Source organism: Pogoniulus pusillus, chromosome 26 (assembly GCF_015220805.1).
Source record: "Pogoniulus pusillus isolate bPogPus1 chromosome 26, bPogPus1.pri, whole genome shotgun sequence".
Classification (NCBI taxonomy): domain Eukaryota; kingdom Metazoa; phylum Chordata; class Aves; order Piciformes; family Lybiidae; genus Pogoniulus; species Pogoniulus pusillus.
Genome location: NC_087289.1, coordinates 4,701,818 through 4,727,779, shown reverse-complemented (window position 1 = coordinate 4,727,779; position 25,962 = coordinate 4,701,818). Strand labels below are relative to the sequence as shown.

At 50.2% G+C, this 25,962-nt stretch overlaps 1 protein-coding gene across 1 annotated transcript; it reads right to left on the bottom strand.

The window, feature by feature from the left end:
- Positions 1 to 15,222: 15,222 nt before the first annotated feature.
- Positions 15,223 to 16,979, bottom strand: SST (somatostatin). The gene is made up of 2 exons (XM_064164770.1): positions 16,742 to 16,979; positions 15,223 to 15,741 (listed from the first exon to the last, which is right to left on the bottom strand). The coding sequence occupies exons 1-2, from the start codon at positions 16,877 to 16,879 to the stop codon at positions 15,529 to 15,531; spliced, it is 351 nt and encodes a 116-aa protein (XP_064020840.1). The 5' UTR covers positions 16,880 to 16,979; the 3' UTR covers positions 15,223 to 15,528.
- Positions 16,980 to 25,962: the final 8,983 nt, after the last annotated feature.

Genomic DNA, 25,962 nt, shown 5'->3' with positions numbered 1-25,962 from the left:
TTCACATGCAGGAGGAGCAGGGGTTGATGGTGATCAGTTATATGGTACCTGGCTCTTTCAGAGGGTGTAAAACCTCATCTGAGGCAGAGAACATATGCATCACAACCCCAACCACAAATCCAGGCTGGGCAGTGAATGGCTGGAGAGCAGCCCTGAGGAGAGGGACTTGGGGGTGCTGGTGGGTGAGAAGCTCAACAGGAGCCAGCAGTGTGCACTTGCAGCCCAGAAAGCCAACCAGATCCTGGGCTGCATCAGACTGTTGTTGTTTTAAGAAGAGAGTTTTCTTCATGGAAAATTCAGCCTCCAATTATGAAATGGTTCTGACTCGAAAAGACAGAGAAGATGCAAAGAAGAAAGGATTAAGTAATATCAAATCCCTTTATGCCAGAAGTATTTCATACTTCACCTCAGCAAAACCAACCCAATTTGATACTTCCTCTCAGTCTTCAAAAATCACAAAAATCATAATTTAAAGGGTTAAACAATCTGATGATGACAGTAGCCAGGTGGGAGTTGGTCTCTTCTGCCAGGCAACCAGCAATAGAACAAGGGGACACAGTCTCAAGTTGTGCTGGGGAAGGTGGAGGCTGGATGTTAGGAGGAAGTTGTTGGTAGAGAGAGTGATTGGCATTGGAATGGGCTGCCCAGGGAGGTAGTGGAGTCACCATCCCTGGGGGTGTTCAAGAAAAGCCTGGATGGGACATTTAGTGCCATGGTCTGGTTGACTGGATAGAGCTGGGTGCAAGGTTGGACTGGATGATCTTGGAGGTCTCTTCTAACCTGGTTGATTCTATGATTAAAGCTTGAGCCAAACCACAGTTTTTTCACTTTATTTCACTACCCTAGGTGATCCTGCTTTGGCAGGAGGGGTTGGACTTGATCCAACCCTGATGATACTCTGTGTGTGTGTGTGTGTGATCTCTGGAGGTCTCTTCCAACCTAATGTTCTGTGATTCTGTGGATCTGATTTCACTATAAAGCTTGGACAAATTTACTTCTGGCTTGACCAACAACACCCCCCACCCCCCCCACCCCCCCAGTCTTTTTTGATTACTTATTACTTACTAACTTCAACATATGATGTAAATTTTCTTTTGACAGAAGGGCAGAATCACTATTTTCTGATCAGATGCAAATGATAGTAGGCAAAGGCAAGGAGAGGAGGAAGGAGTCTTGCAGGACATTTTAAACCTATGTTTGTAACATAATCCAAAGTGCTGTTAGACCACCCTCAAGCAGACAAAAAGGAATATGTTAGAGGATCTATTGAGCATCCTAGTTTTGATGCCTTCTCTCTGTGGGCACCCAGAGTTTTAAGCCATTCCAGGTACCACAAATGCTCTCTGATCTGTGTATTGAAATTTCTCAGAGATGAATTACCACTGTGTAATTGCAGTGATGGATAACATGGCAGTGTATTGAACTGGGCCCTGGAGTCATTCAGGACCTACATTCACCTCTTTTGTTCAGATGGAAAATTAAATGATTCTTAAAATAATAAATGTGCACCCTGGAGAGAAATACTCAGCTGCTCTCTTAGGAGGTGCTGTACTGTTCTTGTGTTGAGCAAGGAATAATGAAGGTAATTGAAAAGTTATTACTTTGGGGGCAAATTTGTCTTGACTTGGATAGCCTTGCAAATACACCTGACTGCTGAAGCAATCCAGGTACTGCAACAGGGAGAACAGCCATGCTTTAGAAAACCAGGCCATCAGATCTGAGGGAAGATTCTATGCTGCCTTGTTCTTTGTGTGCTTGCAAAGGTCTTCAGCTAACTCCATCGTTGCATGATGCTGCCTGATCTGCCCAAGGTGAGAGTCTGTCATCTGTGATGAGATCTCCCAGACCATGGAGAGCTGATGAAGCTGCAGGCAATGGGTCAGAGAAACTGCTTCTCAAGTTGTGCCAGGAGAGGTCTAGGCTGGGTGTTAGGAGAAAGTTCTTCCCAGAGAGAGTGAATGGCATTGGAATGGGCTGCCCAGGGAGGTGGTGGAGTCACCGTACTGAAAAGCCTGGATGAGGCACTTAGTGCCATGGTCTAGTTGATTGGACAGGACTGGGTGCTAGGTTGGACTGGATGATCTTGGAGGTCTCTTCAAACCTGGTTGATTCTATGATTCTATGAAGTAAAGAGCTATGTAAGTGTTGTATGAGAAAGTTTGGCCCTAGCCAACTTGTGGGCATTACTGAGTCACATTAAGGCAGACTGCAAAGGTTTGGCCATGCTTTCTCTCTTTGATATCAGCAATTTGGTCTCTTCTGTGTAATTTTTTGCTCTCTGTGGCTGTAACCAAATGGCAGAGATGGAAGTAGGATGAGAGGACCAGTGTATATTAGGACAATTGGCTGGATGATGTGGCTCAAAGCATGCTGAGTTGGAGAATGCCTTTAAAAAGCCACTGAGATGGCAGAGGCAGATGTTTGAGGCAAGGTGGAAGGGTTGGGTTTGTTTGAGCCTGGAGACAAGAAGGACAAGGAGGATCTTGCTGCCAGCTTCAGCTACCTCCAAGGGAACTGAGAGACTGGGGCTGGACTGTCCTCAGAGATGCATGGCAATAAGTCAAGAGGCCATGAGCACAGGCTGCAGCAGGGGCAACACCTACAGGATAGAATGAAAAAACAAATTCACCATGAGCAGTGTGGTCCCAGGAAAGAGCAGTGGTGTGGGGAATCTTTATCTCTGGCAACATGAAAAGCTCAGCAGGATAAGGCCAAGACCAGCATGACCTGAATTTGAAATCAACCCTGTTGTGCATGGGAGAGGACCACAGATCTCCAGAGATCTTAATCAGTTGTGCTGCTGGTTTGGTGCTGGTTTAAAATGAAGAGGTATGAAACCTTGCTGGTTCTTCAGAGGCAAGGAAGCCAGGGGAGCTGTGCTCTGCCTCAGAGAATTGTATCTCAGGCTAAGGTACAGCTGACAAACACTTTCTTGGCTGTGTTAAAGGTTGGAAGGGTTTGTCAGCACTCTTAAACCTGTCAACAGCAGCGACTCTACAGCTCAACGAGGGATGGGAGACTCCTATGAGATGGTGCACTGAGATGTTTACAGGGATGGCACAGGAGTGGCTGTGTGAGCATGCAGTGCAAGAGTGGTCCTCCTTGCCCTGCACATCCTCAGGAGAGAAAAATCAAGAGGAAAAAAAAACAAAAACAAACCAAAAGGGAAAATTTGCTTTGCAGTGTCTGCCTGGGACCTGGCCTAATTGAAAGGAATTTCAAAGCAGCACTTCAAAAAGGGGAGGTTGTTTTGGGTTTTTTTTTTTGCTTGTTTTTCTGTTTTCTCTTTTTAAGTTAATTCAAATTAAATGAAGGTTTTCAAACGTTAAGTCTGGGGTGGTTTTTTTGTTTGGTTTGGTTTGGTTTTGTTTTTAAAGCTTTCAAATAATTAGAGTACTTAAAGTAAACAGACTCTTCATGCTTTATTACCTGATGTGTATTATGGCTCCATTAATGCACTGTGGCACTTCTGCCATTTTCCATATTTCAAAATGCTTCAGAGCTGGGATTCAAATCATCAGCACTAATTGCCAGCAAACCAGAAATGAACCTTCTAAAAGGGAAATCATTTTATAGCTCTAATTTGATTAAGTAGTAAAGTTCATTGTTTCCATCTTAGGTGGACAGTAAAAACACAAGTAAAGTTAATATTTATTCATCTTAATGTGCAGGTCAGGTAATTACAGTGCCCATGGTGGAAGTGAGGACCCTGCCACTCTCACTTTCTCCCGTGCTGGATGTTTGTACATCCTTCAGGCAAACAGGAGAGAGAGGAGGTCTTGATGCTAATGAGAGAGAGGAAATTCTCTTTGCAAAGGGCTCCTGATTTTAATTGTGTGCTTAGAATTACAGGCGCAGATAGGTGGCTGTGGTTGGTGATAGTGGCCAAGAATTGGGTGTGAGTGAGCAGCTGTGGAAAGAGCTGTGACTTAGGCATGCAGAAGTATGCATGCAGGCAGAGAGACACAGCAGGCACAGCCACACACACAGGCACAGAGACACATCCAGGCACAGCCACACACACAGGCACAGAGACACATGCAGGCACAGAGACACATCCAGGCACAGCCACACACACAGGCACAGAGACACATGCAGGCACAGAGACACATTCAGGCACAACCACACACATAGGCACAGAGACACATCCAGGCACAGCCACACACACAGGCACAGAGACACATCCAGGCACAACCACACATGCAGGCACAGAGACACATTCAGGCACAACCACACACATAGGCACAGAGACACATCCAGGCACAGCCACACATGCAGGCACAGCCACATCCAGGCACAGCCACACATGCAGGCACAGCCACATCCAGGCACAGCCACACATGCAGGTGCAGAGACACATCCAGGCACAGCCACACATCCAGGCACAGAGACACACATAGGCACAGCCACACATGCAGGCACAGAGACACATCCAGGCACAGCCACACACATGCTCTCCCCATGTACTGAAATCTTTGCATGCTCACAAACTGTTTTGGGCTACTTCCACCCTGCTGTGACTCCCCCAGTGTGGGGGTGTTGCAAAGCAACAGAGCAGAGCTGAGCGTGCACTCTGTCAGGAAGGAGAGACTGAAGACCAGGAGAGCTTTTGCAGTCAGTGGAGAATTTTGCCTTCTTGGCTACTGGTTCCAACCCACCTCAGGATTTCCATGTCTGGAAGGCTTTGCCTTCAATAGTTTTACTTGCCCTGCGTCTGTAAATCTCCTCACTTCATCGCTGCACTCTCTTCACAGAGAGAGTGATTTCCCATTGGAATGGGCTGCCCAGGGAGGTGGTGGAGGCACTGTCCCTGGAGGTCTTCAAGCAAAGCCTGGATGAGGCACTTAGTGCCATGGTCTAGTTGACTGGCTAGGGCTGGGTGCTAGTTTGGACTGGATGATCTTGGAGGTCTCTTCCAACCTGGTTGATTCTATGATTCTATGAACATGGCTGGTAGGCATTGGCCTCTTTTGCAGGGAGGATGCTTCTACAGGTCAGGTGTAGATGCATATGTGGGAAGAGAGATCATGAGCATTGCCCAAAGCAGGTAAGAGCCTTCGCTTTGCTGTGTCAGAGCTGTGCCAGGTGCATAGAGCTTTCACGTCTCTGATTTGGCTGTGACTGTGCTGAGCCCACTCTAACCATAGAGGCTTTGCATGCCAGGCTGAGCACTGCCTTCAGCCACATCGTGGCTGTTTGGGAAAAAATAATCAGAGGACTGGAACACCTCTCATAGAAAGAATGTTTGAGAGAGTAGAGGCTGTTCAGTCTGTGGAAGAGATGGCTCTGGGGTGACTTTATTGCTGCCTTTCAGTACTTAAAGGGAACCTATATGCGAGATGAGGACAGTCTTTTCTGGCAGGACAAGGGGTGATTGTGTTAAACTGAAAGAAGGGATATTTAGACTAGGTTTAAGGAAGACATTTTTTACAGTGAGGGTGGTGAAACACCGGCACAGGCTGTCTGGAGAGGTGGTAGATGCCTCATCCCTGGGAATGTTCCAGGTCAGGCTGGATGGGGCTCTGAGTAACTTGTTCTAGTTGAAGATGTCCCTGATCAGTGCATGGGGGTTGGGGCAGCTGACCTTTAACAGCCCTTTCCACTATAAAGCATTCTGTGTTTCTGTGAATGTCAAGTCTGGCTGGGACCTGCCAAGTCAAGGCAAGAGATTGGGTCCACAGCTCTGCAAACTGGGCTGGCTGGTGGTGAATAGATACTAAACCTGTGACCTCTGGATCAGCACTGACCTGAATTTACACAAGCTACTTCCAGAACCATTTGTGCTGGGTAGGAGCAGAATTATAAATGTTCCAGTCTCCTCACAATCCCCACAGTGAAGGAGGAAAGAGACCCCAGAGCACTGCAAGCCTCTACCATTTGGTATCTCTACGAAGCCTCCTCAGCATCTTGCAGGATTGGCCCTGCTGCATCCTGCCTTTTAATTGCTGGCTGATTGTAATATAGCATTTTATTTTCCCTATAATGTTTCTTGGGGCCCCCAGATGTTCTCCTCGAGTGTGGTTGCGTCAGCACTAGAGACTGAATGACTGATACCAGCAATTTTTACAGCTTGAAAGAAGAGAAATATATGTGAAGAGGGTTTAATTTAGCTCTAATATTGTGTCTTCATCTTCAAGACTGCACAAGAAAACGGCACCAAAAGGTTATTTTACAACGAGAGGAGAGAGAATTAGCCTGAGAGAGGGAGAGATCACCAAGCTGGCTTTCTAATATCGCTTCATTACACAGAACACGTTTGCACAGCCGCTTCGCTGCTGCTGTTAATTTAGAGCTGGATGATTAAAAGCTGTAATTGCACCGTTTTAAATAAATGTCCGCTATCTGGATTATTATATTTTTAATTACTGTGACTCTGTCAGATGCTTTTATCCCTCTGATTGATTTGTTTATAATGCATTTATTTATAATTCATTGATCTCCCTGACCCTGCTGTCTCCGGAGCATCCAGTTTGGTCATGATTCTGGCAAATGGAAGAGGACTGAACCTGGAAAGAGCAAAAGGTACCAGGTCAGCTCTCTTTTATGAGCTCTTTGCAGCTCTCCATCTTCACCTCCTGACCCAGGTGCTCTTTTGCACTTCCCCGAGGCTGTGGGGGAGGATGAAGAGCCTGGAGGACTGGCTGCCTGTGAGGCAGGATGGGGGAAAATTCTGAACATGTAAAAATTCCCTGCCAGAAGGCATGAGCTCCTGCCAGATTGGGTTACATGTGCTGCAAACAGTTCTTTCAGGGCACAGTCCTCCACTGTCCAGATCACAATGCAAATCCTATTTCTGAGCCTTGCTCGCTTTCTTAATGCTACCTGAATGTGGCTGTTGGGTAAAATCCAGAGTAAGCACCCAGACCTGTGCTGGACCTTCATACCATGCTATGTACTGTTCTCTGCTGGGGGCAAGGAGTTGCAAGCAAGAATAACTTGTAGATCATCATAGTGATGTTTCTCAAAGGCTGTGCTGAGGAGCACACACGAGAAAGCAATGAGAGTAGTCACAAGTTTGCTTGCTGCTGTATGTCTCCGAGGCATCTCTGCTGATGCACTTATCTCCTATCACATCTAATATCTGCAGGACAGGGACTGTCACTTGCTCTGACTTTATGCTGCACCCACTGTGGGAGGTTTCTGGCTGCTGACAAGAGCCCTGAGACACTCTGATAACACAATGCAGCACGATGGATACTCTACCTGCCTGGCAAATACTGAAAGACTTACAAAGCAGTTGAGTTTCTCCCATTTTCTACAGTCTCTGAAACCCCTAAGGACTTCAGCATGAAGAAGAGAAGCATCCCTGCATCCTCTGGCTACAACATAGTGTATGGCATCAGCCTATCAGTGCTGTCTGCTGGTTAATGTCTTTACCAGTGTGCCAGATGATGTGGGTCAGGAGGAGAGCCTGGTGATATCACACCAGAAGAGGCTGTTCTTTTACTGGACAAGTTTCAGTGTCAAAGCAGTAGATGAGCTGCCCTCCCAGGTAATTGCTGAAGTGACATCTGGGCATCTGTAACAAGCTCTTGCAGTGAGGAGGAAGTTACGAGAGTATCTGCCTGTAGGGCACTGACCACTGGCAGAAAAGGAGCACAACGTTGAAGGAAACTCCTGGAACAGCATGTCCAGTCTCCTGAGCTCACAGCTCAGCATGCTTAGCAATTTATTTTTGGAAGCCCACATAAAGGGCACCCTTGCAAGCTACACAGCTCCATTCCAACTTCCAAGTCCCTTAGTACACAAAAGAGGGTGTCTCAGGGGCAGAGCAGGAAGGAACAAAAGAATAGAAAGCCTAGATGCTTCAGTCATGTTCTCACTGTGAATCCTCCAGCTACCCAGACAGAAAATAAGGCAGAAGCTAGACATGAATTTACCAGGCATTGGCTGTATGAGCCCTTGGGCAGGTAGAGCATGGGATGAATGAATGGGCTAAGTGAGAGGGGATGGCTAGGACTTGGTAGTCACATTAAAAAGAATAGTCTGTAGCAAGCAGGATATTTTTGCCATGTAGAAAGGGTAATTTCACTCTGAGATCTCTAGGGTGAATTTTTCTTGTTGGCCAGCATTCAGACCATGAGTCCTTTTTGCTGTTGTTCTTATTTCAATTACAAGTGCTGGTTTGCCTCGTTCACCAGGTGGCCAGCTCGCTCTGAGTGCAAAGGCTCAGCAGCACTTTGTATTTGCCTGAGTTGTCTATTGGTAAATAAGCCTTGCAAGTCACTGAACCTCCTTGAAAGGCTTACTGTTACAGCTGACACAGAGCTGAGGACTCCTACCTTCAGGAACTTACAGGCAGGAGGGATGTTAAAGGCAAATCAAGGTGATTTTACATGGAAGTAGTGCCCTGGGCTGGGCTGAGACATTGGCATTCTGCAGCTGTCTATAGCAACCTTGCTCTCTTGAACTCTTTCTGTTTGACAAGTAGAAGTGAGCTTGAAAGTCTATGTCTTATTGATTTTACCTAAGAAAAACCCCAGAAACTTGTACAAATGGCTTTCCCTAATGAATTTCTTACTGCAACCTTTCCTTTCGGCAGGCACATGGCGTAACTGGTGGTCGTCGTACAGCAAGGCAGAGATGCTGTTTGAAAGCCCTCATCTCTCCAGGCAGCTCTCAGCTGGGAATCACAACACTGTTGATCTGGAATGTTACTAACCATGAATAGTTGGACTGGAAAATCCCATGTTAGAAAGACTGTTGTGGAGGTTGTCTGGGCAAGGTCAGCCCCCCCAGCTGGTTCTGTGCCTTGGGCCAGATTTCCAGATGCTGTGTGCAGGGAGAACAGGTATGGCCTTTTGCCCACACTCTTATACTGAGTTCTCCATTTAAATTTGTTGCTCAAGGCATATTTCCCTGTTTGTTGTTGACCTCTGTCCTGCTAAGGATATTGAGATTCCCTTCCAAGGACCCTAAACCAGGAGCAAGAGAGCACTGTTATGCATCCCTAGTTCTAGGCTATGCCAAGATGTAAGGAGATGTAAGAACAGCACTTCAGAGAGTCCATGGAGCCCAGGCAACAGCTTCAAAGAGTACCATCCTTGGTAAGGTGGCAGAGTCCCTTTGCTGCAGGTAGCTACCATGACTCACAGAATATCAGGGGCTGGAAAAGACCTCAAAAGCTCATCCAGTCCAACCTCCCTGCCAGAGCAGGATCACCTAGACCAGATCACGCAGGAATGAGTCCAGACAGGTTTTGAATACCTCCAGAGAGAGAGACTCCACAATCTCCCTGGGCAGCCTGTTCCAGTGTTCTGTCACTCTCAAAGGATAAAATTTCCTCCTCATGTTTAGGTGAAACTTCTATGATTCAGCTTTCACTCATTACCCTTGTCCTGTCAGTGGGCATCACCCAGCAGAGCCTGGCTCCAGCCTCCTGGCACTCACCCTGCACATATTTATAAACATTGATCAGGTCACCTCTCAGTCTCCTCTTCTCCAAGCTAAAGAGTCCCAGCTTCCTCAGTCTCCCCTCATAAAAGACATGGTCCTTTCCCTTCATCATCTTCATGGCTCTGTGCTGGACTCTTTCAAGCAGTTCTATGTCCCTCCTGAACTGAGAGGCCCAGAACTGGATGCAGTACTCCAGGTGTGGCCTCACCAGGGCAGAGTAGAAGGGCAAGAGAACTTCTCTTGACCTACTCACCACACCCCTTTTAATACACCCCAGAATGGCATTGGCCCTCCTGGCCACAAAAGCACATTGCTGCCTTATGTTCAACCTCCCATCGACTAGGACCCCCAGATCCTTTTCCTCTTCACTGCCTTCCAGCATGTCAGTCCCCAACCTATACTTATACCTGGGGTTGGTTCTTTCCTAGGTGCAAGGGATGTCTGAGACTACAAGGTCCAGGACCCCTTGCAGCTGAGGGAAGGCATCAGTGCAAGTTACATCATCTCCAGCCTCCACTGCCTTCAGGAACTGTTCATTCAAACTGTGGAAGATTTTTTCCCTCCTTTGGCCTAGAGCTCTCCTGCTGTTTGGGAAAGAGTAACTGTCACATGTGCCACCACCAGGGTCATCGAGGTCCATAGCCCTTCTTCCCTCTGCCCCTGCTGCTGTTGCTTAGACTGTGATGTTTTGTAAGAGCTATGTGAATAAGGAGTTGCTTTGGATGCTAACAACGGAGGGGGAGGCAGGGGGGAGGAAGGCATGGGGAAGAGGATTTGCATGGAAGCAATTTCTTATGGCTTGCCATTAGAACAAATCCCACTACATATGACCCTAGTTAGAGAGGTTCTGCTATGATCATGTTATTTAACATTCTTCTAACCCATTCAAATTTCGCAGCTCAGACCTGAGCCCTTTGGAAATGCAATTTAGTGTTGGAGGAAAGTCTTTGTCAGCACAGCAGCTCACATAGCTCTGGTCCCCAAAACTGCTGCTCCGTGGGAAGCTCCACTTTGCAGGACCCCTGTCTCCAGCCCATCTCCCTGTGGTGGAGTCATAGCCAGAGCTCTGACAGCCCCTGGCACAGAGGACACCCATCCTTAGCATCTGCTCTCACTGATGCAGACCATAAACAGGACAATCCGTGCTCTTTGGCTCTCTCTGCTGGCTGCAGTGCACCCCGTTCCTGAGCTGGTGCTCAGCAATGTCCCCCAACATTGCATCCTTTGAGGAGCCAGCTGATACGGAGAGCAGAGATGCAGGAAAAGAAATGCTGTGCTTGAGCCTCTGGGAAGAATCACAGACCCTGACAAGCACAAGAAATGAAGGAGAGAATAAAAGAGGCAACGGCAAAGACCTACAGAAGAACCTTGCAGTTGTTACAGTCGATTTCCAGGGGGATCCTTTTTCTTCCTTAAATTTCAGTCCTGAGCAAAAGGTGAGATTTCCCTTGAGGGCAGAGCGCAGAGCTGTGCAAGGGAGCAAATGTTCTACCTCGGGGCACAGCAGCACCCGGCTTGTTGCTGGCAAGGAGGGATTCACTGACATCTGCTCTGCTCCCCTCTGGGAATCTCCTAACAAGGGCTGAGGGACAAGCAAGGCAGGACCCAGGTGCATCTCTCAGCTCACCTCCCGGGAATGCTTTTCCAGGGCGGGAGGCCAGGAGCATTTCCCCCCTCTGCACCAAGGACAGCAGCAGGCTGCTGGCAGCAAGAGCGGGAAGCAGGCAGCAGAAAGCAGGGGCAAAGATGCTCTGGTGATGTGTGCAGGACTACCTTCCTCTCTCCTTCGTGCAGCAGCCAACTCAGGTGATGAGCAAAATGGAAAATTCAATCATCTCTCCAAAGGAAATCCTGGGGTCCTTCATTAAATGAATTTTACTAATTAAATGACCAGGTGAGTTTCTTCTTCACCCAACGATGCTGGAAATACTCATCCATGGCACAAAGTGGAACTTGTACTATATATAGGAGGAAAGCTGAGCTTGGTGATTTTTTCATGACCTGGTGTTTTGGGTTTTTTTTGGGGTGCTCTACAGGTTGTTTATGGGATAAATCTCCTAAGACTGGGATCTAAAAGCCTTCTGAGATACCCACAGCCTTTGGCTCAACAGCTGTTCTCTGAAGTACAATTGAGAGTTGACAAAATGTAACAAGTGATTCCCTAGTAAAACAAAGGAGAATAAAATGCTCAGCTTTATTGTTTTATTCTGTTGAGAAGCCATCAAAAGAGTCAGAAGGGTGTTCAGAGAGCAGAGTACATTCTGTTCCTTGTCCAAATAACTTCTATTGCCTAGGTATAGCTTTTCTCACCCTGGCCAATAAACATCCTGCTGCTTTGGTTGCAGAGAATTAGGATTCAGTTGCAGCAGCAAGTGCTTCTTTGCCATCACCTGGTGCTGACCCATACAGGTGCTGGAATTAGGCAGGATGAAAGCAAAGAAGATTCCTGTGGTGAAAGCAGAGGTCTGGGAATTTGAGTTGCTCCCTGTGGCTGTGCATCAGCGACAGTCTAATCCTTGCTAGAAGTCACAGAGGCAGAGTAAAGACAAAGGCAACACAGAGCATTGTACAGGCTGAGTGAAGGGTAGTTGTGCTTATGGATCTGTGGAGCCCAAAGGGGTTAGGTGGTGCCAGAGGGAACCCAGGTTATGAAACCTGGATCCTACAGCTATTTGCTCTGCTCCACAGCTAGGATCACTTCAAGCTATCTGTCACCAACAAGCCTTCTGGGGCAAGGCAGACTTGCCTTTTTCACCAGTTTGGAGAGGGCATGAGAAACTTCCTGTGCTACTTGCTAAAGTGAATGACCTCCTCTGGCATCATTAGTTGTAGAGCTTGCTGCTGGGAATGACTGAGAAGCTCATCTCTGACTTCCCAGTGGGTGATATGTGTTTCCAGGCCTTACACAACCTTTGCTGGTTTTCATTAAATGCAGCTCTTCAGACAGCTGTTTCAAGGCCTTTTATATGGTTCCTCGTGGACATTTGCCTGCACTGTTTCAGATGAATCACCAGGTTGAAAGCACCTGCTGGAAAGGGGATTGCTCTTGGTCTGCCTGTGACACTGAGTGTAAGAGGGGAGATGAATCAGTCATGTGGATCATCACAGCCTCTAGCCTCCCCCAGGCCTCTGTTGAAGCTGCTCCTTTGTGGACCCTCAGCTATGACCTGCAGAGATCACCACTTGAAAACGTCTCTCACCTTCAGCAGCTCTGGCCCATGGGAGCTGACCATATCCATCTGCTCATCCTAGATTCAGACTTGCTCAGCAAGTGTCTTCCCAGCCTAGGGCACTCTTTCCAGGCTGTGTGTCCAGGGAGTAAATGTGGCCATTTAATCTCTTTACTCCATAACTCCCACCTCAAGAAGAAACACTAAATCTTTCTTTGTCTTTCTAGTCTTTTTAGCTCAAGCAGGGCAAGAGTGTCTCTTGCACTGTGTTCATACGGTTCTAGCAGCTGAGATTGCCAGTGCTGCTGCAGTGCAATAACGTGTGCTGATACTGTATTTAATGCCCTGGCAGCCCTCTTCCCAAACTCCAGGAGCTTCTGAGCTGACAGAAAGAGCAGATTTGCTTTTCTGCCTCTGAACTGAGGACATTCATGCAAGCCTCCACCAGTATATCTTCATTAAACTCTGTAGGGGCTGCCGTGACATGATGCCAGATGTGTTGTTGAAACAGGCTGGCGTAGCATGTGAATCACTGCCTTTAATTCCTACTTGTGCTTGAGGATCATCCCCATCCCTATTTGTGATGAGTTTCACTCCAGCAATTGGCAGGATTAAACTCCCTTCAGAAGCTCTGGCTGAGCGTAGTGGCCAGGAGGAAAAACCTCCGGCAAGTAGTGGTCTATTTATAGCCCATGAAAAATGGACTTGGTGAGTAAGAATATTCAAGCCCCTGGCACTCCCACCCCCTTTCTGTTCCTGTAGCTGCTGTCTTGAGGCTGCCTCGGCACAGAAGAATTAGCTGCTTTTTTGAGCTAAGTGGAACCTCAGTCAAGATAGGAGCAAGCAGCCAGAGATGGAGAGGTCTCTGATGAATCCCATAAAATCTACTCTCTTGATGATGCAGAGCAGGAAAAAAAATCAGCCATGAGCTAGGACCATGATTTTCTTCTCATAGTCCATCTTCAGACTTTAAAACAGGGTCCTACTCTTACTCTGTCTGCTTTAAGTGCTGAGAAACTGTCTACATTATCTGTACTTGTCAAACATCTTTTTGGAGGCTTCCTTTCCAGCAGTGTCTACCTTGCCCTTTTCCCAGGGGTGAGTTAATCCTGCACCCTCCACAGCTGCACCAGCCACAGAAATCCAGCAGCTGACAGAGGGTGCCCCGAAGCACCAGGAGGATCACACTTCCCAGTCTAGTCTGCAACACACTCAGCTCCAGTACAGAAGGCAGAGCCCTTAACCCCACCAGTGGCACTGCAACACCATGCATTCCCCTGAATCACACCACAAAACCTATCTCTCTTCTAAGGGAGGAGGAGAGGATGCCGCAGCCAGGCAGGGAGCAGGCAGTCCTTAACCCCTGCCTGCAGCACATCCAGCCCTACCTCTGAGCATAAAGGGGCTGAAGTGATGCCAACGACTCCCTCCCAAATATGTCAGTATTGCCCTTGCCTCTTGCCAGTCGGCTGTGGAGCAGCCGGGCCAAGCCTTGCAGTGAGTGAGTGTGGCAGGGCTGGGATTTCATGCTGGCACTTCTATAATAAGCAGTAACAAGGGATTCAAGTGCCCCCAACTCAAATCTAACAAACCTCTGCTCACAGAGAAAAAAAATAAAGGGTAGACCAAGAATAAAGACGATTGCCCACAACCCATCAAGAACAACATCCCACAGAGTGATGTCGCCACAGACCAGCGGCAACTTCACACGTTCTCTGTTTGGGAATCCACATTCGCCGGGAGTGTGTTCAGCCATCCTCTATTTTCCACCTTCTCTGCACAGATAATGGCTAAAAGTGTTTGTTAGCTTTATTCCTGAATGATGCATTTCTCACTGAAGTCACACGGGTCCCCTGTGCAGGATGCATACCCTGCAGCTAAACCCACCCACGGTCGGGTTTCTGAAAGCAGCGTGGCCAGAAAGGGAAGAGACTCTGCAAAAGCACGAAGAATTCCTCTTCCATGGAGAGAAGTGTGGCTTTTTTTTTCTGGCGCTGTCTCCTACCCTACTGAATATTGCCTTTTAATACCCTTCTAATGTTGCCTCTAGTGACGATGTACTAAGCAGAGAAGACGTTGTAGCCAGTTTATTAGATGGAGAGAGGCTAAGAGCCTGGAGTTGACATCTCAGCCTTGTAGAGACGCGAAATCTCTCCCTGCGCAACAGAACAAAGGGAAAGTTTCCAAAGGAATCCGAGAAGCAGCGTTAGTAGGGGATGTCGCAAGGCATAAAATATGCCAGGTAAGAAAACCTTCTAGTGTTTGCGACTAAGGAGGGAAGGAGATGTGTGTGGAGCAAATTCGTGCTGTGAACTGCTTTTGTCGTCCCCATCACTCGGAATACACAGCCGTAAATTATTTGCGACGCCTCTGGGGATGGGTGCAAATCCTCCAGACTGACTGAAGTGCCAGCGTTGTGGATTTGACTCAGCCACAATTAGAGGGATTTGATAGCTAAAATACCGCTGTGTTTCTAGGTCCCTCAGAAAGGCCACATCAAAGAAATACAATGAAAAAGGGGCGGGGGGGGGGGGGGGGGGGGGGGGGGGAAACGTGCATGCCCTTTGCTGCTGCCGCCGTGAGACAGGAGGCATTGTGAAGACAAAACACCCTGAGAGGCGACAGGTTCTCTCATTAAGCACCAAGCCTCAGCATCACCGTTTGAAACATAAACTTTATTGCAACAAAGGATTAAAAATAGTACATCTGAAAGAGTTGCAGAATGCATGTCATTAAAGAACTGGTCAGAAATCACAACTCAAGCGGATCAGGTACAATTGGAACAGAAAGTTTTATTAAAGAAACTGGAAATCAAACTCGAATTTTCCTTGTTTGTTTAATTTCACCATAACCGTGGATTTGTGTATTTACAGTCTTCGCCTGTTGTGGTGAAGGTTCTGCTCAGGGTGGGGGGATAGGAAGAAGGCAGGGATGGATGGGGAGAAGAGGTGAATTTCAAAAGCTAACAGGATGTGAAAGTTTTCCAGAAGAAGTTCTTGCAGCCTGCTTTGCGTTCCCGGGGTGCCAGAGCGGGGTTTGAGTTAGCCGAACGCTCCAGCTCCAGTCTCACTTCATCCTGCTCAGCCCCTCGGGACAAGTCTTCAGACTCCAGAGCTTCATTTTCTGTCTGGCTTGGCTCTGAGAGCAGTTCTGCCAAGAAGTATTTGGCCAGTTCCTTGAAGCAGGAATGGGGGGATGGGGGTGAGAAAGAGGGAAAGAGAGATCACAATTACTCCTTGGCTTTTGGGGTCTCACCTCTCTGTCTTTCTAGGACACATTTGTGCCCAGATTAGACATGCAAGACTCTGGAGAAGAAGAGCAGCCCTGGCTCTCCGAAGGGCGCAGCCTGACAGGTGCTACACAGCAGCTGTGCCTATGGAATAAAGCGGAGCAGAAGAGTCCTGACGTGGGGAAGAGACTGCTGTCCTGGTCCTGGCAGGGGGCAAACTCAACCAAGCACCACCCCACTTTCCCTTCCCACTGCTCCATCACACTGCGCTGAATTCAGTGGAGAAGGCTGCTGCTAAAGCAACACAGAAAACGTGAGGTCGAGTCAGGTCATCCTGTCATCGGGGGTTATTATTTTCTCTCGTCCCTCCAAGTGCCGGCTGCCCTCTTGTATGGATAAGGACATCCTCCCCCTGCACCAGGACAGCTGCCTTGATTCAATGCCCCAGAGAAGCCCTGGAGAGCTTCAAAAGGCTCTCTGTGCCTTTCCCCAACAGTGGCTGCTCCTTATACTCCACCTGTACCCAGCTGAACTGGGCTGATTGGCTGTGCCCCCTTTTCACCCCCAGGCTGTCCAGCCTGTCCCTGGCTCAGCCCTGGCAAGGAAACAGGGCATCTTGTCAGGGAATCGGAGCCAGCAGCAAATAACTGGGGACATGAAATGGGGACGCTAGGGAGGTCTGGTGAGAGACTGGAGGTTTGCATTGAGGATACTGAGGTAAAGGGTGTAGTGGGGAACTAGAGGGATCTGCAGCAGGGAAGCCGGGAGAATGCAACAGAGGTGCCGGGGACTTTGTTGGGGATCTGAAACGGGGAATCAGAGGGATCTCTGGAGGAGAAGCGAGGATCTGCAGTGGAGAAGCGGGGGTCGGCAGCAGGGCCGTCGGGATGCCCAGCGGGATGCCTGAGGGGTGCCCAGGGTGGCAGCCCCGACGCGGGGCTCTCACCTGCTTCCCGGCGGCGGCAGCCAGGGACTTCTGCAGGAACTGCCGGAGCCGCGGGTCCGAGGGGGCGGCCGAGACGGTGCCGAGGACCAGGGCGATGGACAGCAGGGCCAGGGCGCACTGGAGGCGGCACGACAGCATCTCGCCGGCGGGTCGGGCGCGGAGAGGCGGCGGCGGGGAGGCGCTGGCGGCTCCGCTGCGGCTCAGCTCCGGTGTTGGGGATCTCCTCGCCTCCCGCCTCTTTATAAACCCTTCTCCTGACGTCAAGGCGGGGGCGCCCCCCTCACCCCACGCCGCCGGGGGTGGGTCCCTGCCCGGGATCCGGGGGGGCCTCGACCGTGGATGCTGCTCTCTACCCGAGGCCGGCCAAGCGTCCCCGGTGCCACCGGAGTACCGCACCTCTGGCCGCCCACGGGCCGCAGTCTGGCTCACGGCGCGTTTTCTCTCGCAGTCAGTGCCCCTCTGGAGCTCTCCATCCTGCTCGTCCGCTCTCTCCTCAGCCACCAAGCCTCTCGGCTGCGCGGGGGTGCCGGCTGCGCGCCGCCCGCACCGCGGCTCTGACCCCTAGGCCGGAGGGCGAAGCCGCCCGCGGTCTCGGTGCCAGAGCCGCTCGCCCTAACGCGGCTTTACTCTCCCTCGGGTAAGACACGGCTGCAGAGCCCGGGGAGCTGGAGAGGGTCCCCTTAAAGGCGGATTTGCAGCTGGCTCTAACAGAGAATGGGCGATGCTGAGCTGCGTCCGGGGGTCCTTACTGACTTCTTGGCCCCTACGAGGTTCTCCAGCAGCTGTCTTTACCCAGCCCTTGGCTGCGGGGGCAGAGCTGTTTGCTGCCGGCAGCCTCCCGGGAAGGTGTCTCTGCCATAGCTCTGCAGCTCGGGGAAGCAATGTCAAAGTGGTGCCTCGGTCGGGGTGTGCAGAGCCCTGGCTGAGGCTGCAGTGATGTCTGTCTCCTCAGGATAGATGGACCTGCTGGTCTCGTAAGGGATGTGCCTGTCCTGCCTAGTTGGTCGGTCTCCCCAACTCCTCCAGCCTGATCTCAAGACCTGGTTGATGCCCACACTGAACAAAGCTGCTTGCAAGGCCCTGTCACCTCGAAGGATGAAGGACAGGTCTCTTTAGATATCTCCCAACTGGCAGGAGCAGTGGATGAAGTGCAAGGCAGGAGCTCTGTTACCACCTAATAAAGAGGTATCAGGGACTTTCCCATGCCTCAGTTTCCAGCTGAGGAAAAACAAAGATTTGTGGGGACAAGGACCCTAGTACTGCACAAAGATCTCCTATCAGTGTGCCTTCCTCCCTTTCAACCCTGGTGCTGCTGACTGGGCTTGCTGAAGTTGAGCTGGGAGCATGAGGTAAGGTGTTTCTGCTCTACTTTACAGCACAAGAGGAATTGGTGCTGGCCACTCCCAGCACCAGGCAGACCTCTGGGCTGGACTGGAGCTGCCTTCCCTGCATAGTGCCTCATGTCCTTTGTGTGGACACCTGCAACCACACTCAGCTTTCATCCTCTTTGTCCTCCCCAAATCATGGTGCAAAATGAATGACACCCGTGAGAGAAGTTTTCATTTGTAGCCCAGGAGAGCCTGTTAGTTGGGAGGACTTGTGCTGCTTTTATAGTCAAGTTTTCCTCAGCTGCCTGACCTGAATGAATCCTGAACTTCTGGTACCCTGTCTGTCCTTCTAGCTCTGGTGTTACTCTCGGGAACTGGTAGAGAGAAGTCAGCCTCTGCTCCTGTTCAGACACATACCCTTTTTATTTCAGGCAGAGGATGAAGCCTCCTGCCAAGATCAGCAGGAATCTGGATCCCAAACCCACAAATTGGCTTCAAAGGCCATGACTTCTGGAGCTCTCCACCATGTCCCTGTGATAGCAGCTGGGCCAGGATGTCTCTCCTCCCCCAGTCAAAGAAACAGAGCCAGTCCTAGATGTGGAAGATGGTCAAGGCAGCGTATACCAAGGTGTCAAACCTACCCTTTCAAAAGAATTTTTTTAGGTGTGGTTTCTGCCAGTACAGTAATTTTCCCACTTCTTCCAGTTGTGCCTGTAGCAGCAAATTTGATTCTTCCAGTTTACTTACACCATGAATGGACTGTTTTTGTAGCCCCCAGGCTCTTGTCTTTGGCACAACAAAATCCAGCTGTGCTGTGCTGCAATGCTCACCTGGACCAGATTTACAAAGGACCCCAACTCTGCATCAGCTCATTCCAGCTCCCACAGCCCAGGGCAGAGCAGCCTACTCGTGTGCTGTGTTGAGGAGGAGCAGAGATGGAAATTGGAGGCAGCAATGGGTTACTTAAGACTCCTCTGTGGTTGCTGGAAGCTGTTACCTAATGTGCCACGTTACACAACAGGCAGCTGTCCAGCCTGGCATTCTTTTGCCATTTATGTTGTCATCCCAAAGGGAAGAGAACACTGGGAATCTCCATTACTTCTGAGTGGGGCAGAATGGATATGCTCTTCTTGAGCTGAAACAGCTATGGATCTGCACTGATGTGTCTGGACATCAGTTCAGTGTCTGTTTCCCAGGGCACAGAAATGGCCTGGAGCACAGTCACAAACTGTTGCATGGGATGGGAAATTGTGTTTGGTTTTGGCACCTGTATGACCTATCTCTTCCAGGCAATCACTGACCCTCAGTCACACTGGGAACTGCTGGGGCTGATGACCATTTCAGCTATTGTGGCTCTTCCAGCCACATAGAAGCAAAGTTTGGAATAGAGCTTGGCTCTGTCCCCACCTCTCTGTGCAGCACAGGAGGAGGCTGAAGGAATTACAGTGGTGATCTCTACCACGAGTTAAAAAACTACCTCATGGAAATGTCTTGTATTTGTTCCACTGAATTTCAGACACCTACCCAAGGGAAGTAGGCTCTTTGTTCTTGGGCTACATCAGGAGATGACTTCAGTCCTGAGATAGAGCAGCATCAGAAGAGCTCTGATGTCCACCTTCACTGCTTTTCCCCTCTTGGGATTTGACTGAGGTTGTGAGGCAGGTGGAAGCAAGACCAGAGTCAAGGCTTTGGTGGGAATGCATTCTGAGAAACATCTCAGTCTGTTTGAAGAGAAACTGTTGCCATCAAGTCTGACCCTTGTTGAATGGATTGAAGCTTTTTAGGATCTCAGAGCGATTTGGAGGATCACTCTGATTCTGAGAAGCTTTGACATGTAATTGCAAGGAAATGTGAAAGAAAAAATACCACTTAACCAAAGATGGAAACATGTGTGCTTTGGTTTAGAAAATCCTCTTGTGTGGACCTGAAGGAACCAGCAATGAGGGACTGGAGAAAGGGAGTCTGTTCTATACACCTTTGGACTGTCTCCTAGTGGAGAAATCCTGGGGAAGGGGTAAAGGCAAACCTCTAGGCATCCTTTTGACTCCGTCACAGGCATGCAGAGGCAAACAAGTTGCAGGCTGATTTACCAATTCCTCCTCCCCCAGCTCCTCCGTGGGATCAGTCTGCTCTGAATTTTTTAGACTCATTCCCCAGCCAGATAAATCCATCATCTGCTGGGCTGCAGCGAAGGCGATTTGGTTCCTTTCTTTTTTGCCGCAGCGCTGCGGGGCATGTGGCTTTGCAGACGATTGAATTGCATTGAATTCCTGTGGCTGCTTCCTTACCCCGCGTTTTCAGCTTGCTCCGCGGATCCAGAGCGGTCCAAGCAGCGCCTGGGACTGTGCGCGCAGGCGGTCGGCTCAGCGCTGCACCAGCAAAGCGTGCCCTCTGCTGTCATCGTGGCCACAAACCCAGCTCTCATCGCAGCTCACTTCCCTGGCTAGCGCCAGCAAAACACCCTCTGCATCCTTTCAGCTCTGCTTTCATGAGCAGGGCAGTTTTGCCTCGTACCGCTGCCGTGCCAGCAGGGAAATTCCCTTTTTGTTACACTCCAGCACTTATGCTGTGATCTGGGAGCCAGGGCCATAGAATCATAGAATGCTCTATGTTAGAAGAGACCTTTCAAAGGCTTGTAGTCAAACATCCCTGCAGTAAGTAGCAATATCTTGAGCTAGATCAGGTTTCTCAAAGCTCCATACAGCCCAACCTGGAATATTTTCTGGAATGGGGCTTTTACCACATCTCTGGGCAACCTGTGGCAGTGTGCCACCACCCTCACTGCAAAAAATGCCTTCCTTCTGTTTTCATAGAATCAGTCAGGGTTGGAAGGGACCACAAGGATCATCTACCCTAGATGAGGCTGCACACAGCCTCATCCAGACTGGCCTTAAACACCTCCAGGGACAGAGCCTCAACCACCTCCCTGGGCAGCCCATTCCAGGCTCTCACCACTCTCATGCTCAACAACTTCCTCCTCACTTCCAGCCTGAATCTCCCCATCTCCAGCTTTGCTCCATTCCCCCCAGTCCTGTCACTCCCTGGTAGCCTGAAAAGTCCCTCCCCAGCTTTTTTGTAGGCCCCCTTCAGATCCTGGAAGGCCACAAGAAGGTCACCTGGGAGCCTCCTCTTCTCCAGCCTGCACAGCCCCAACTCTTTCAGTCTGTCCTCACAGCAGAGCTGCTGCAGCCCTCTGATCACCCCAGTGCCCCTTCTCTGGACACACTCCAGCACATCCACATTCATCTTGTAATGGGGGCTCCAGACCTGGACACAGGACTCCAGGTGAGGTCTCAGCAGAGCAGAGTAGAGGGGGAGAATCACCTCTCTGGCCCTGCTGGCCACACTTCTCCTGATGCAGCCCAGGCTCTGCTTGGCTTTCTGGGCTGCAAGTGCACACTGCTGGCTCATGTTGAGCTTCTCACCCACCAGCACCCCCAAGTCCTTCTCCTCAGGGCTGCTCTCCAGCCACTCACTGCCCCACCTGGATTTGTGCTTGGGATTGCCCCGACCCAGATGCAGGACCTTGCACTTGGTCTGTTGAACCTCATAAGGTTGGCTTGTGCCTGCCTCTCCAGCCTGTCCAGGTCCCTCTGGATGGATCCCTTCCCTCCAGTGTGTCTGCTGCACCACACAGCTTGGTGTTGTCAGCAAACTTGCTGAGGCTGCACTCAATGCCTCTGTCCATGTCAGCCATAAAGATGTTGAACAAGACTGGTCCCAGGACTGATCCCTGAGGGACTCCACTTGTCACTTGCCTCCACTTGGACATGGACCCATTGACAGCCACTCTTTGGGTGCGGCCATCAAGCCAGTTCTTTATCCATCTTGTGGTCCACCTATCAAACCCCTGTGTCTCCAGCTTGGAGACCAGGATGTGGTGCAGGACAGTGTCAAAGGCCTTGCTCAGGTCCAGGTATTTTGTCTAAGTTTCCCCTCTTTTAGTTTAAACCATCTCCCTTTGTGCTGCTGCAATGGTCTTTGCTAAAAAGATTGTCCCCATCCACAAAATAGATCCCCCTGTAGTTCCTCATCCTGGCTCTGGGTATGCAGTCAGTGCTGTAGAACAGTGAGGAAGCTGCCACAGCCTCATAGCTCTTGCAGCCTGCCAAAACCTGATAGAGCAGGTGCCTGATTGTGGAGGAGTGATGCTGCCCTGAGAGATGCAGGTGAGCAAAGGTTGAGCAGTCAGTCATACGTGAGTGACACTGAAAACCAAAAGCTTGACAAGGGAGAGAAATTCCTGCTGAATTGTACCACATGTTCCTGGGACAGGCCATATGGAGAGCACTGGGGTCAGGATCATACATGGACTTGCAACAGCCCTGAGGGGTTTCTGGATAAACTGTTGTTTCTGTAGTAAAACTTGGGCACGAATCCAAAAGAATTTGACTCTTCATTAATTACAGGCCTCTGGGATTCCTGCTCCAAGTAACAAAGTGGGAGGGCAGCCAGGCTGCACAGGTTCACAGAGGCATCCTGCTACCTAATGTTTGTGATGTCTCTACCTAAGAGCCCAAGTTGTACCAGGATTTCTGTTGCTGCTGAGATTCTTTCCCAGTCTCAGCCTCCTGGAATGCTACCAAGACTGAAAGCAGCCCCTTTGAAGTCAGACAAGGGGAAGAGCAGCAGAAGCATGCAGAAGCAAAGAGAAACAGGGTGATCTAAGAGTGGTTAGCAGAGTACTTACTTGTACTACTGCAGTGACAATTAGGAGCCATGGATGGGGCTGAGTTAGGGACTCTGCAAACAGATGCTGACCTGTGCTGTGAGGAGTTACTAGTGTAAGGCAGGAGGTGATGACCTCAAATGGGTGAGCACATGAAATCATGAAATGATGGGCTCTTCTTTCTCTCACTATTAGAATACTGCTCTATAAATATCAGCTCTGCACAAGAGCTTAGGCCTCCCTTCCCTCTGTCTGTGATGCTCTCAGAAAGGCCAGGTGAGGAGGCTCTAGGTAGTCATGAGCACCTGGGTTCAACCCCACAAACAGATAGTGTGCATCCCAGTGACACAGCATCCTCCCTGTGGGCTTTCTCTTGGCCACCCTGGACTGCAGATGGTTATTCCCCACAGCAGAATCACACTGAGAAGGGACATGAGATGGTTCTAGGAACAAGATGTGGACAAGCACCTGCCTTCTGCCTGCAAATCTTGCCCTGCTTTGTAAGATTTTCCCAAATAGCAGCAAACATCTCAGGTTAGGTGGCAATCTCTCTCTCTCTCTCTCTCTCTCTCTCTCTCATCATGTGGAGTTATGATCTCATCTATGTGGAGTTCTGTAAGGCCTTAGATGCATTCCCACACATCATCCTCTCTAAACTGGGACCAGTGCTCTTTAATATTTTCACCAATGACTTAGTAGGACTGAGTGTGCCCTCAGTAAGTTTGCAAATGACACCAAGCTGTGTGATGCAGTTGACATACCTGAGGGAGAGGTTGCCATTCAGAGAGACCTGGTCAGATCTGCTAAGTTTGCCTGTGTAAACCTCATGAGGTTCAACAAGGCCAAGTGTGAGTGAGATCCTGCACATGAGCTGCAGTAATCCATGCTTATGAATGGAGGCTGGGGTGGGGGGCGGCGGGGGGGGAGGGTTGTGTGTGAAGGGATTGAAAGTAGACCTGTGGAGAAGGCTTTGGAGGTTTTGGGTGGATAAAAGCTGGACGTGGGCTGGCAATGTGCACTCACAAGTCAGGTGGCCAACTGCATCCTGGGCTGCGTTAAAAGAAGTGTGACTAACAGGTAGAGGGAGGTGATTCTGTCATTCTATTCCACTCTGCTGAGACCTCACCTGCGATGCTGTGCCCAGCTCTGGTGTCCTCAGCACAGGAAAGACATAGACTTGCTGGAGCGGGTCCAGAGGAGGCCACAAAAGGTGGCAAGCGGGCTGGTGGGCTGGACCATCTCCCGTGTTTAGGGAAGGTGAGAGTTGGGGCTGTGCAGGTCCAGCTCTCGTTGCGAGGACCTCTCGCTCAAAGCTCGTCTCCTGCTGCCCTCTGGTGGACACACAGCAGAATACAGCGGAGCCCGCGGGGCCCTGCCGCCTGTTTCACCCAGCGCAGCATTCCCGGCACCAAAACCAGACCCAAGAACCGGAGAATAAATTGGTGAGCAGGTCACGCTCACCACAAGGGCACCGCTATGGGCACCTCCAAAGGCCTGTTCAGACCCAGCGAACTTGAACCCCCACGCCAGTGCAGCCGGTGTATGACAGCAACTTGGCACTGCAAGCACCGTCCGGGGTCGCCGGCTCAAGCTGCCCCTGCCAGATGTCTGCAGACCTCTGCCCCGCGAAGGGTAGGGGAGCAATTGCTACTGCTGCAGCTCAACTGCCTGGAAAAGCCGTGACATCATTGTCTGAATGAAACAAAAACTGATCAGGAGGAGGAAACACAGCCATGGTCCAGGAAAACTCAGCACACACTTCTCAAATGCAGCCGTGCAAGCCCATGGGAAACAGAGGTGGTGGCTACCCAGCCTGCTTGTCTGGGGCAAGCAGGGCTGCTAGCCACTTCCAAAAGTGACAACTGCAGTAATCAGAGAGGTAGAGAGCTCATAGACAGGCAGCTTCTAGCAGAGAGGGGTAGAAATCCAAGTACATGTGTCAGCTGAGGGCAGTATGTGTGTCAAAAGCTCGTCATGAGGACAGTCAGCTGTACTAAACACTGAAAATCTATGGAGGAGAGGAGAGGAGAGGAGAGGAGAGGAGAGGAGAGGAGAGGAGAGGAGAGGAGAGGAGAGGAGAGGAGAGGAGAGGAGAGGAGAGGAGAGGAGAGGAGAGGAGAGGAGAGGAGAGGAGAGGAGAGGAGAGGAGAGGAGAGGAGAGGAGAGGGAGAGGAGAGGGAGAGGAGAGGGAGAGGAGAGGGAGAGGAGAGGGAGAGGAGAGGGAGAGGAGAGGGAGAGGAGAGGGAGAGGAGAGGGAGAGGAGAGGGAGAGGAGAGGGAGAGGAGAGGGAGAGGAGAGGGAGAGGAGAGGGAGAGGAGAGGGAGAGGAGAGGGAGAGGAGAGGGAGAGGAGAGGGAGAGGAGAGGGAGAGGAGAGGGAGAGGAGAGGGAGAGGAGAGGGAGAGGAGAGGGAGAGGAGAGGGAGAGGAGAGGGAGAGGAGAGGGAGAGGAGAGGGAGAGGAGAGGGAGAGGAGAATAAGCAAGTGAGGGAGCAAGGTGGGGGAGCAGGTTTCTGCTGTTCCAAATGCTCTGGCAGTGCCCCAGTTGCTGTCATGTTTCCCTATCCTGTGCCTAACATGAGTAAGCTGGTGAAAGCTTGTGCTGGGTTCAGCTCTGCAGAGCCATCAAGTGTCAGCACCCAGCCTGAGGGGTGACAAACAGCCTCCTGCTCTGGAAGGACTTCACCCCACAAAAGGTCTGCCCTGCAGCCTCCTACCAGGCAGCCATCCTACCCAGTCAAATCAAATAGCAGGAGGAGGCAGAGGCTGGCTCAGTGTTCAGCCCTCATTTTTTTGGGGGAGGCTTCATGTGCCAGCAGATCTGCTCTGCTAAGACACATGCCAGAGGTGCAGCAAAGCTGTGCTGCAAATTGGTTCTCCCACTCCTTGGCATTCCACTTCTATGCAGGACTGCTCTTGATGTCTCATGAGCACCTCTATTCCACAGCCTGTTGAACAGCTCATCTTCCTCTTCAAGTCCAGCTCCTGCTTGCTCCAGTCATTCCTGAGACCCTGCAAACAGGCAGACTCTCCCCTTCCAGCTGATTTCCAAGTACCCTCAACCCCTGCACCAAAATTATCCATGAATTAGCTAGAAATGAAGCATAGCCTGTGAGGCCCAGACCAGAGCCTGGGCTTGGTTTTCCAGTAGCCATGCTCCACAGAGCACTGGTCAGTCTGTTTGGTTCAGAGAAACTTTTTGCATGAGGTTCTTAGGGCTTGTGCAA

What these genes read in the sequence shown, in the direction of transcription:
- SST (XM_064164770.1), bottom strand. Translation starts at nt 16,879, where the DNA reads ATGCTGTCGTGCCGCCTCCAGTGCGCCCTGGCCCTGCTGTCCATCGCC. An exon ending in CTGCCGCCGCCGGGAAGCAG is followed by an intron (nt 15,742 to 16,741) that starts GTGAGAGCCCCG and finishes TCCTGCTTCAAG; the next exon opens with GAACTGGCCAAATACTTCTT.